The sequence below is a fragment of the Balaenoptera ricei genome, chromosome 15 (assembly GCF_028023285.1).
Source record: "Balaenoptera ricei isolate mBalRic1 chromosome 15, mBalRic1.hap2, whole genome shotgun sequence".
NCBI lineage: Eukaryota > Metazoa > Chordata > Mammalia > Artiodactyla > Balaenopteridae > Balaenoptera > Balaenoptera ricei.
The window spans coordinates 37,671,758-37,684,892 of NC_082653.1; the positions used below are offsets into that span (position 1 = coordinate 37,671,758).

General features: G+C 43.1%; 1 protein-coding gene across 1 annotated transcript in view; it reads right to left on the bottom strand.

Moving 5' to 3' along the window:
• PAK5 (p21 (RAC1) activated kinase 5) overlaps positions 1-13,135 on the bottom strand; it is a 318,508-nt gene that overhangs the window by 17,961 nt on the left and 287,412 nt on the right. Inside the window, exons 5-6 of the mRNA XM_059896634.1 lie at positions 5,055-5,546; positions 3,702-3,835 (exon numbers count right to left, since the gene is read on the bottom strand). Coding sequence (XP_059752617.1) covers positions 3,702-3,835; positions 5,055-5,546 — 626 coding nt within the window. The remainder of the gene's footprint in view (positions 1-3,701; positions 3,836-5,054; positions 5,547-13,135) is intronic.

The window sequence follows — 13,135 nt, forward strand, 5'->3', positions numbered from 1 at the left end:
TATGAGTTCAAAACCCATGCTTTTCCATTTTCCCCACTGTATCATGCAGCAATTGTAACTCAAAAGAATGGATTTTCAGCCACTGAAGAACCCAGGTGGGAAGAATGATGTGGAGAATGGAGTCCCTCAGTGCCCTCAAAATGACCCATTTAGGCATCTGCCTAACTCAACTAGGTATAAAACTTCCTCCCTCTCACGGAGATATTGAGAGGCCCAAATTAGGTAGCAAATGTGAAAGACCTCCTAAAACAAACTATCAGGCAAACAGAGGAAGCTATCAGGAGACACAGTGCATAACTGACCAGAGCCCAAATTTAAGAATTGACTTGGGGAATAATCCCAGGTAACTTTTAGCTCAGCAGGACAAGTAAATAGATGGCTTTGAATCTGTGTTTCAGTCTTGTTGATGCCAACAAACCCCAACTGAGTAAAACTAGGGTTCAACGTAAAATCCAAGGAGATAACCAATCAGGAGAATGTCAAAGGTACAAAGTGGATGAGTATGAAGAAACATGCCCTTCTCTTTAAAGAGGATTCCTACCGCCACAATGAATTGGTCTCATAGGAAAGCAGGTGTCTGAAACAGTGTGGAAACCTACAACTTCTGTGTTCTTGGTTTTGTGGTAAGTGGGCTGGTCATTATGCTGGATTGTTTTCAGATGACAATTTTCACATCTGCCCAAAGCACAGTCCTGAGAGGTTTAGAGCATCAGCCACAGGGACAAGTCCAACTACATCTCAAAATTAATTCAGGACCAAGAATTATCATTTTTAATAAAATTAATAAAATAAAATCCATTTTTCTTGGATTCAATGAGATTTGAGTTATTTGAAGCAGGCATAAAGATTTTTCACAGGTCAATGGTAACAAAAACTAATTGACTCTGAGCCCCCAATCACAAATTCCACAAGCCCTGGAATTTATAACAAATGCTACTGACTCTTAATTCAATGACTTTGAAATGGACATGGCCTACTGTAGAAAGCCTGGTGCTTTCCTACTTCAGCAGGGAGGAAGTCAGGTGGGGATAAAAACACCTCAGGTTTTGGAGTCAACTCCAAATTCAAATCCTGGCTCTGCCTATTATTAAATACGTGATCTTGAGAAAGATACTTTTCACCTCTATGAGTCATAGCTTCATCCTCTAACAGACAGGCACATCAACACCTACCTTATAGAGATGTGTGATGTGTGAAGGTTCCATGAGTTAATGTATAAAGAACCTGACAGAGCTTGGTACTTTCGTTTCCCTTCTAGAACTGTTTCCTTGAAAAAAGTAGGATATGATTTAACAAGATGCTAGATAGGGCTAAAACTTTAGTATGTATAAGAAACTCCTGAGGGGACTTCCCTGGTGGCACAGTGGTTAAGAATCTGCCTGCCAATGCAGGGGACACAGGTTCGCTCCCTGGTCCGGGAAGATCCCACATGCCGCGGAGCAACTAAGCCCGCATGCCACAACTACTGAGCCTACCCGCAACAGCTACTGAAGCCCATGTGCTTAGAGCCCATGCTCTGCAACAAGAGAAGCCACCACAATAAGAAGCACGGGCACTGCAACGAAGAGTAGCCCCCGCCCGCCTTAACTAGAGAAAGCCCGTGTGCAGCAACAAAGACTAAACACAGCAAAAAATAAATAAATAAAATAAATAAATTTAAAAAAAAAAGAAGAAACTCCTGAGCATCTGGCTAGATGATGGATTATTTTCGTCCATCTGGGTAGAGCCTGAGATGCTGTATTTCTAACAAGCTCCTAGGGGATGTTGATGCTGCTGGTCCCCAGACCACACTTTGAGTGGCAAGCAGTTAAATGTTTTATCAACCAATCAATCATTCAATGAAGTACTTACTGAATATCTACTGTAGGAAACTCTCTGAACTACCAGCTTAAGGATTTCAAATTCTAAATATCCATGGTATTCCTTGACACACAATTGCTTCTTGCTCTCTGGAGCTACTCTGTCTTCAAGGGGAAATCCATCAACAAAACTAGATGGAGAGAATTAGAAAACACAATGGATTCTAGAGAGGCTGGCTCTTCAGTGAATCCCACAGATACAAAATAAGAACTTGACAAAGGGAGAGCTGTAGTTTTCTGATGCTCTCTGAGGCAAGAAAAAAGCCCCTCCCTTGGACATATTTTTATTAATTGTTTTATATGTAAGTCACATTTGTCTTATTCTTAGGTCTCTTCAGTATACTTGTTGCTACAATTTAAGATGATTAGATAGATAGATAGATAGATAGATAGATAGATAGATAGATAGATAGATATGGTGGTTGTATGGCTATACCAATAGGAATCTGCCAGCTGAAATGTTGGTGATAAACATTCAGTGTCTTCCCTCGTGTCCTTTTGTTTTTAGATGGTCTACCGCAGACTCAGAGCTATAGGGAGTCATGATTGAAACACTGCCTCATTTTAGTGGAGAAAAAGCAGAACCTTCGATCCCTTATGGGTTTCTGAACACTTTCTTGCTACCTTGCTTTCCACCTATTGTCGCTCAACTGGATTCACTTATGATTTGGATTCCATTTCAGTGACATCAGCTAATACCCAATGTAGCTCTTTCATGACAATCCTCTCAACTCTTTGGTATTTTATTTACCAGCAGAGCAAACTTAAAGTTTCCCAAATGTAACATGATTTTTTTACATGTCTGTTCCTTTGAACCTTGCTTTTCCAGCGAGGTCCATGAACTAACGGCATTAACATCGCCTGGGGGTTCCTTAGAATGCAGAGTATTATGCCCCCCCATTGAATCAGGATCTGCATTTTAATAAGATCCACGGGTAATTTGTATGCATATTAAAATTTTAGAAGCACTGTCTTAGCACATACTCTTTCATTTGCCTTCAGTGCCCTTTTCTTCCCACTTGCCTTCTTAGTAAACTCTGATGCATCTCTCAAAACCATCTTGGACATCACCGTATATTGGAAATCCTTCTTGACTCTCTTATAGAGATATTCAGGTATTCTTCTATGCTACTTATATACTTCTTTCTAATTCTGCACAGTTGTTATAATGTATTTATTTCTAATCTGAGACTTCCTTGGAAGGGTGTATCTGAGCCTTATTCATTTGTATCTTTTGTAGCCCCAACACTTAGGAAAGAGCCTGGCACATAAAAAGTGATTAATAAACACTTGATGAAATGACCACAATTGACACATCAGAGAAGCAAGTAGCTGAGGGAACAGTGGCAATTAACCATTGTTACTTGCATGATTTAAAAACAGATTTGAAGAATCTCTCTCTCTCTTATGTAGTTTGTTATTATGATATAAAATTTTGATCTTTCACCTGCCCCTGCCTTCCCCAGGTACCCTTGGTGGTATCAACACATAGCAATGGTATAGCAACTTAGGAGAATGAAACTCAGTTTTAGAAATCTATGTAAGGATGGGAAATTCTATTATTTGTCACCGAAACTCCATTCTCAGCAGCTTGCTGATTTAAAATCAGTGGGTATCAATGAACTTCTGGAGGGCAGGGAGAATGTGAATTGAGTGAATGAACTATACATACATGATATTGTGATAGGCACCTGGGAATACAGAGAAAAAAGGCAGTCATTTCTCTACCTTCAAAGTGCTTAACCACTTATGAAGAGTTCATAAATATAGTCACTGAGGCCTTACCCTGGAAAAGAATAATAAGCACCTTGAACTACTTGCCTGGATAGTAAAGAAACTTACCTGGTATGAGTAACGATATCTGTCAAGGCACCACCTTCTAGGAATTCCATGACCACCCAGAGCTCATCATTGACAAGGTAGCTGTTGTACATGTCAACCACGTTGTCATGGTGATAATCCCGCATTATCACAACCTGGGCAAAATGGAAAGACACTGTTTGACTTTGGACCGTGAAATTTGACTTTTTGTTTTCTCATGGCTACATTTGGGCTGTGAGTTCAACTGATGGGGAGTACTGATTGTGTGTGTGTGTGGGGGGGGTATTCAGAAGTCTATTACAGACAAAGGGACAGCACTGAGAGCAGCTGGCAGGAATAGAGGGGATCAAGTTAACAAATTCAGAGAAAATGGCAGGTCAACCAGACACTGGGTTGGGGGAGAATACAGAGTAAAAACAGGCAGAACCATGGCAGAGTTTGCATTCACAAGAGGGAGTTTAGTTGACTGTTTGGGGGGATGTGATCAGATATTCCACAGGTTACTTTTAAAACACATTGTCCATACTGTGCTATTGGTTAACTGGGCAAAAGGGTCACCAACTCAAGGTAAGTGAGTCTCAGAAGTGACTGAAGTAAACAGTTATTAGGGCTGGGGCCACATGACACCAATTTAACTTCTTGGGAAGTCTAGGCTGAGTCTGAAAGAGTTTGGGCTGAATATAAAGGATAAGTCTTGAAGGTAAAAACATTATGACTTAGGCATTAAAAGGCCAACTTGTGTCTGCTTGCTGGAGAGTGTCCAGGAATTGCCATCCTGTGGCCGCTTCTGGTGATATTTTCAGAATGAGTGTTAAATAATAAATTATGCAGTTGTTTAAGTTATATTTTCCCTGTCTGTTCTGGCATTGTGGTTTGGAAATAAGTTCCAGAAATCAGGAGCTGTGGACTGGGAAGAAGATGAATCCCACTCACCCCGTGCTCTCTGTGAGGTTTGGAGCATGGAAAAGAAATGGACACCTATGGGAGTTGGAGCTGGGTGGAGCCTTCACATAAGCCATCATGGAAGAGGGTCCAAAGTCACAGCTGATTGCATTGTTACAGCTGTATGAACCTATTGTCTGACCCCGGGCTAGTAACATAATCTGATGCTAGGTTTCCTTATTGCTAAATGCAGATAACATTTTTCTGTCTATGGCTGTTGTGAGAATCAAACCAGACCAATGCTTAGCACAGTGGCTGATCCACAGGAAGTACTTCATAAAGAGGCAGCCATACAGGCATAGAAAGAGGGATGTTATTTTTGTATTTATATTTTCTGTGTTTTCTAATGTCCTAAAATGTACATGTGTTATTTCTGAAATGGGAAAGAAATGTTACATAGGACAGAAAGGATGATCCGAACACACCATCTACCTCATTAAAAAGCAGCTCTCGTCTCTGTTGCTTTCGGAGGTCCATTTTCTTCACGGCGACTTGCTTCCCCGTGTGTTTCTCGGTGGCGATGCACACAATGCCGGTTGACCCTTCCCCGATTTTGATAAAGTTGTCCAAATATTCTCTGGGGTCTCCTGGACTGACCACCAGCTGCAGGGCTGCCCGGAACTGTTCGTGGGACACCCTGGAGGGCTGCTGGTCTGAGGAGGAGCCCCAGCTGGGTGGGGGGTAGGTGCTAGATGAGATGCTGAGAGAGCTCAGGTAAGAAGCTGTGGAGATGTACTGTGAACTGGTCTGCAGGGAGGGGTGGTGGTACAGGGTGGCTGTGTGGTATCCAGATGGGTACTGGTGGCTGCTTGAGGAATAGCCTGATTTGCTTTGACTTTGAGGTAGTTTGGCAGGGCCCCTGGGGTAGGTGTCGGACCCTGACAGTGGAGGGCTGAGGACCACCTGTGCTCGATCATAATCCACCTGGGAAGACAGACACAGATGGAGAAATTCACATGCTACATCTGAACACCATAGCCATCACACAGCTGGTCCAAATGATGAGCACCACTGCACAACCCACTCGTGGGTGAGGCTTACCTCGTGGGGTCCCAGGATGCATCGCTTCCACCCTTTACCTGCCCTCTGACCTCCCCATCCTGCCTATTTCTTCCTCCTTCCCTATTAAAATCCCCAGAAGTAGACTCTGAGACCTGGATTCAAATGCAAATAGTAGGAGGTGATCCCAGGGGTTATGAAGGGAAAATGCCAATACAGTAAGTCCCCTACATACGAATGAGTTCCGTTCCGAGATTGTGTTCACAAGTCCAATTTGTTTTTAAGTCCAACAAAGTTAGCCTAGGTACCCAACTAACACAATCGGCTATATAGTACTGTACTGTAATAGGTTTATAATACTTTTTACACAAATAATACATAAAAAACAAACAAAAAATAAACACTTTTAATCTTACAGTACAGTACATTGAAAAATACAGTACTACAGTACAACAGCTGGTATACAGGGGCTGATCAAGTGAACAGGCAAGAAGAGTTACTGACCGGAGGAGGGAGAGGAGGTGGGAGATGGTAGAGCTGAAGGATCGTCAGCAATAGGAGATGGAGGGCAAGCTGCAATTTCACTCATGCTTGATGTGGATGACACAGGTTCTGGGTCCTTGCTGGATTCAATTCTACCTACCGTCTTGGAAAAAAAACGATCCAGTGATGTCTGGGTAGTAGCTCTTTTTTCTCATCTTAGATGATGCAGTAGCACTGGATTGCATTCTGAGCAGCTGCTGCAACTTTCATGTACCATTCTACATTCGGGTCCTGTGCCTCAAAAACTAACAGTGCCTCCTCGGATAAAGAAAATCCCCTTGCCATTTCCTGCATTGTGAATCTCTTCAGTTCTTCAGTTACTTCTTCTTCCTCTTGTCTCTCTGCCTTTTCTCTGGGCCTCCAATTCCATAAAGTCTTCATTAGTAAGCCCCTCATGTTGCACAGCAAGAAGTTCAATGAAGTCGTCCTCTTGCAGATCTAGCTCCAGCTTCTTGCTGAGGGTCACTAAGTTGCTGAAGACCTCTTTGGACTCCTCATCCACCTTCTCAAATCCATGAAAATCGTGAACAAACTGTGGGCAAAGGTCCTTCCAAATCCCATTCATGGTGATGGCTGTAACTTCACGCCAAACAAAGTTAATGTTTTTTATGGCCTCGTAGATGTTAAAGTCCTTCCAAAATTGTCACAAGGTTGTTCCTGATTCATCACTCGCCTTTACTGCCTGACAAAAAGTGTGACGTACATATTTCTTGAAAATCACAATAACACCCTGGTCCATGGGTTGGATGAGCGACATAGCATTTGGTGGCAGATACACTACTTTGATGTTGGGATGAAAGTTGTCCATGAATGGGGGGTGGCCTGGAGCACTGTTGAGAAGCAAAATAATGTTGAATGGGACATCTTGCTCCAAGCAATATTTCTCTACCTCCGAGATAAAGTGGTGGAAAAATCAGTCCTGGAAAATTGTGTGTGTAACCCAGGATTGGGGGTTACTCTTCCACACAACAAAAAGAGAGCCCTGGGCTATGTTTTTAAGGGCTCTTGGGTGCTCTGAATGATAAACTAAGACAGGCTTCAGCTTCATATTGCCGAAAGCATTGCCACCAAACAACAGAGTTAGCTAGTCCTTTGCTGCTTTATTGCCTGGCATCAACTTTTCTTTCTTATTGATGTAACTTTTGTCTGGCATCCTTCTCCAGTACAGTCCTATCTCATCCACATTAAAAACCTGCTAGGGGAAATATGCTCCTTCATCAATAATTTCTCAAAGCATTTCAGGAAATTCCCAGGCAGCTACCATATCTGCACTTGCTGCCTCGCCACTTACCTTTACGTTGTGAAGGTTGGCTCTAGGCTTGAACCAATGAAACCAGCCATGGCTGGCATTAAAAGATGCGCCCTCTGATTCTTCACCATGTTTCTTCTTCAAGTCTTCATAAAGGCTGTCAGCTTTCTCTTGAATCAACATTAAGCTGAGAGGGACTCGACACTGATGTGATCCTGCGTCCACACACTGAGAAGTTTCTCCATCTCCTCCATCACTTTTCCATGCTTCTTCGATATTACTGGCGACATCATCAGCACAGCAGACTTCACATGTTCCATGATCTTGTCCTTGTTCTTCAGGATCGTGCCGATGGTTGAACAATTCATGTTATAAGAACTAGCGGCGCCTACCATCTTATTTCTTCTCGCTTCACTCTCTCAATTATTTTCACTTTTGTTTCCATCGTTATTGCTTGGTGCTTCTTAGCAGTACCAGCTATATCACTGTTGCTTTTACGCTTGCTTCTGGACATCCTGGGCTTGAAATAAAGATACTGTACAGTACAGTACACAAAAGCACAACCACTTGTAGAGGATGCACGCATGTGACAATGCACACCAGACATGTGAACCAACTTACGTGATTGGACATACGAATGCACGTTCACATCTTTGAAAGTTCACAACTTGAAGGTTCATATGTAGGGGACTCACCGAATACGTAAAAGGGACAACCTAACTCCCTGTGCAAAGCAGTTTTTCGGACAATAAGATCAACACATACAAATCAGTATAAATGTATAATGTTTGAGAAAATCCAAAATCTGCAGGGCTGTGTGTGTGTATGAAAGAGAAATCTGCTTAGCCCTCAAAAGGATTCCAGGCAAGAACATTCTACTCTGATTGTGAAGAGTGGATTGAGGGAACTTAGTGGAGAGGATGGGGAGGACACACAGGGCAGGGGTGAGGGAAGCCAGTGAGGGGCTGCCATGACACTAGGTGTAAGTTCCAGCAATCACTCTCTGGAAAAGGTCAAGAAGGAGCTCTGGTCACCCCTGGAATGACTGAGGTCAGGGATGGTGAATATTCCACATCATGCCACCCTCGCCTCCTTGCCCGAAGCAGAAAGTGCTAATAGATGAATACACTGTTTTGTGTAAGATCCTGATGATAACGAGAGTGTTGGATACATAGAAGGTGTTTGAAAAAGATTCGTTGATTGGACCTCCATCACCTTCTTAACACAGAGTCCCAGGAAGTCTCTACCACTCTACCAGGATGTACATGGAATGACATTTACATGCCCACTCCAAGGATCCAGATTTGCTATAAAATGATGGTTACTGGCTACATGTGGCTATTTAATTAAAATCAATAGAAATTAAAAGTTAAAATTAAAAAATTCCATTCCTCACTCATATTAGTTACATGTTAGGTATTTAAGAGTCACCACGTTGGACTAGATATAGAATATTTATAGAACATATAGAATATTTCCACCATCGCAGAATGTTCTATCGGGTGGCACTGTTCTAGTTGAATTCATTGCTTACACATTGTGGTCCATTCATTCATTCGTTTAGTGCACAGATTAATATTTAAGCAACCATTATGTGCTAGGCACCATTTCAGGTGCTGTGGGAAGGTCCAGCAATAATCATAATGGATGGTATTTCTGTTGTCCTGGAGTTGACATTCTAGAGAAGGAGATGGATGATAAACAAGAAAATTAATAAATATACAGTATGTGGTCCAGTAGTAATAGGTGATATGAAGAAAAATAAAGCAGAGCAAGGGGGTTGAGAGTAACAAGGTGCCATCTTGCATGGGATGGCCAAGGAAGGCCTTTCTGAGAGGTGTAATATGAGCAGAAACCTGGCTGAAGTGCGGGAGCAAGCCCTGTGACTGTGGGGGGCAGGGGTAGTCCAGGCAGAAGGCACAGCACACGCAGGATTCTGAGGCACACACAGGCTTGAGGAACAGCCTGGAGGCTCTCCTGGAGCAGAGAGGAGGCAGTTTGGAAAGACAGACAGAGAAGCGGTGAGGGGGCAGATCATACAGACCATGGCAAGGATGCTGGATGTTGCTGAGGGAGGTGGGAGCCACTGGAGGTTGCTAAGCAGAGGACAGTGACATGAACTTGACTCTCTGGATGCTGGAGAAGAGGCTTTGGTGGCAAGAGTGGAAACAGGGATGCCAGTTAGCTTACTGCAGTCAATGTAGGCAGAGATGAGGGTGGGTGCTGTAGATGGGGTGAGAAATGGGATCCAGAGTAGGGTCTGAAGATGGAGCTGATCCAATTTGCTGATGGATTGGATTAGAATATGAAGGAGAAGAATCAAAGATGACTCCCAGGATATTATCCTGAGGAGCAAGCCACTTAATAATATGAGGAGCATAGGGGCAGGAGCAGGCTTCTCGGCTGTGAATGAGCATCCAAGATGGCTACCAGTGATCCCTGCCTCCCGACATGAATGTGTAGTCTCCTCCCTTATTGTATCAGGTTGATCTGTGAGCAAAAGAATATGGTGGAGGTAATAGTAAGTGTCCTCTGAGGTCAAAAAAGACATTGTGGCTTCTCTGCCTTCTCTCTTGGATCACTTGCTCTGGCTTTCTCCAGCTGCCATGTCGTGAGGACACCCAAAATCCTATAGAGAGGTCCTCCTGCCAAGAGCCAGCTAGAAACTGAAGCCTTCCACCAACAGCCATGTGCACCATATTGGAGGTGATCCTCTGTCCCCAGTCAAGCCTTCAGATTATTGCAGCCCTGCTGACCTCTTGACTGCAACCTCATGACAGACTCGAGGCCAGAATCACCCAGCTAAGCTAGTCACGGAAACCCACAGAAACTGTGTGAGGTAATAAATGTTCATTGTTGTTTTAAGCCATTAAGTTTGGGGATGATTTGTTACACAGCAATAGATAACTAAAACATAGGGTGAAACCCAGAGTTCCATCATGGCCACATTAAGTTTGAGAGAGCTATTAAGCATCCAAAGGGAGATGCCACTTAGGTGACTTAGACATGCCTCCAGTCCAGGGAAAAGTTGACGCTAAAGACATGAATCTGAGAGTCATCAGTCTTTAGCTGGTGTTAAAAGCCATGGTGTTGAATGTGTAAGAGAAAGTCCAAGGACTACAACATCTAGAGACTAAAAAGTGGAGAAGGAACTTGCAAAAAGGAGCAGAGAAGGAGTGGCATGTGATGTAGGAAAGAAACTAAGGGACTAGGATGTCCTGAAGCCCAGGAAGGAAAGTATTTCAAGAAGGAAGGAGTGATGAACCACATCAAATGCCACGGAGAAGTGAAGTTGGATGCGGCATGTTGCTCGTTGCATCGGGCAACATGGTGGTCATCTGGCAGAACAAAGGTGTCTGAACCTCTGGCCCCTTGCACAGCATGAACAGATGCCTCTTCAACAAGTCAGGGAGCAAGATCTGCACACAGCAGCCTCCTGAAAATTGCCATGGTACCATTCTCAGTTATGCACTGTCCATTGGCTCCCAGATCACACTGCTGGCCTCCTGTACTGCTGCACTCAGACAGCCTAGCATCAGCCAGCAGGGGCTGGGGTCCTGCTAAGCCAGGGCCCTGGCCTGGTTGCAGAGCAGAGAGAACGTATTTGAAGGACATAATGAGGGCTGAATATTGATTCTAATGACTTGAGTCAAATCATTTAGCCTCTCTCAACCTCAGTTTCCTCATCTGTAAAATGAGGGTCATCACACCTCCCTCATGGGGCTTTTATGAGGCTTACCTGGGGGAATCCTAGAGCAGCCTGGTGTTTAAGAAAAGACTTTGGACTCAAAAACTTCTTCTGCCATTTACAAGTTGTATGACATTGGGCAAGTTATTTCAACTCTTGTGCTTCAGTTTTCTCACTGGTAAAATGAGAGCAATAATAATAATACCTACCAAGTGATAATAATACCTATCTCCTTAGGTCACTGTGAACTCTAAAGAACTGAATACAATCAAAGGATTTGAACAGTGACTGTTCCATACAGTCTGTTAATTCATTCTGGGTAGTGTTATTATTATATAAAGTGCTTAGTACAGCAGCAGGAATATAAAAGAAAATAATAAATAGTAACTACAGTGGTAATAAGACTAGTGAGCATTTACTGAATATGTACAATGTACTGGTAGCATATATACTCCCATACATTAACCTTCTAAAACAATCAAAGTGTTCCTAATTATAATATATTCAGCACTGTATTACAATTAAAATGCTACATTTGACATCAAGCTGATTTTTGTCTAAGGTCCTGGATTTAAGCCATACACAAGGAAAACTGGTGTGTGTATGTACTGGGCTGGGGGGGAGACAAATGTCAGTGTAAATTAAATAATTCAATTCTTCCTTTAAATTAAGCTCCAGATTAGCCAAGCCCAGTCTAGTCATAAGGCCAGTGTGTGAGGGCAAGCGGGGTCTGTGACTTTTACTTTTGAAAGTGTGTCCTGGGAGCCACCACATGCCATCATATCCTGGTGTCTTCCTGGGAGGATCTCCTCCTGTAGTTTAAGTGAAACTGAATTCATTCCCCACAAGCATGTATAACTGGTCTCTGAAGAAATGTCAGAAATAAAAGGCTGTTTCCTGTAGGAATCGCATCCGGACACTGCTCTTCCTTATCAGAGTCTACTCTTCACAGCTGGCATGATGCATCAAGAAAAGGATGCTTGTATCCGGCCTTACATTTAGATCTTTAATCCATTTGGAGTTTATTTTTGTGTATGGTGTTAGAGAATGTTCTAATTTCACTCTTTTACATGTAGCTCTCCAGTTTTCCCAGCACCACTTATTGAAGAGACTGTCTTTTCTCCATTGTCTATTCTTTTGCCTCCTTTGTCTTGTAAATCAACCATACTCCAATATAAAATAAAATAAAAATTAAATTTAAAAATAATTAAATACAAAAAAAAAGAAAAAGAAAGTAAAGGACGCTTGTCTGCACAAATGGGACAATTTCTAGTCAGACAGAATGCAGAGTTGTTCAGTGCTAGCTAAATGTCTTCGAAACTAGGTCTTGGAGATAAAACGGTGCCATTGTCTTTCATGGCTGCTGGGAAGAGGTGCAGACTCTTAAAAAAGCATTGGATGAGGAGCAAACACTATCACAGGAGACAGTTTTTGGAACCAGACTCAAGGGATACCAGTCAAAGGACAATGGACTTTTGGTTCCAGTGAGAGAATGCATGGTCCTCCCTCCAGACTCCATCTGCTCAAAGAGATGATGGTGGACAAACAGCTGGCTTTGGGAAGGAGAAATTCATAGGTGACTTTGTTCTGGCCACCATGTTGCAGAACCATGGCTCTCAGTTGGGTTTTGATGACCCAAGGTTTCCATGATGGTGACTATCGCTGGCCCACACGTTGGTGGCTGGCCTCATGATTTTTCACTCTAAGAGTCAAGCAGAAGGCAGTTAATCCCACTGTATTGATAAAGTTGAGGCTTTGGGAGGTGAAACTGTTCCCAAGCAATCTGAGGCCAGCTGCCCCAAACCTCCAAGAAGATTACACAAACCGATTCTTCGGCTCAAGTCAGGCCTTCACCTCCAGTGGGAGGGTGTCCATATCCCAGCTGCCGGACACACTGGCACCACAGGCCTGCTTTCTTGCCTGCCTTGGCATTTCTTCCACTAGTTGTCACCTCCCTGGCCTACGTAATCAAGGGTGGACATTCTCTCTGATAAAAAGTAGGGGTGTTTTACTGGGAGCAAAGTCGGGGCCCCT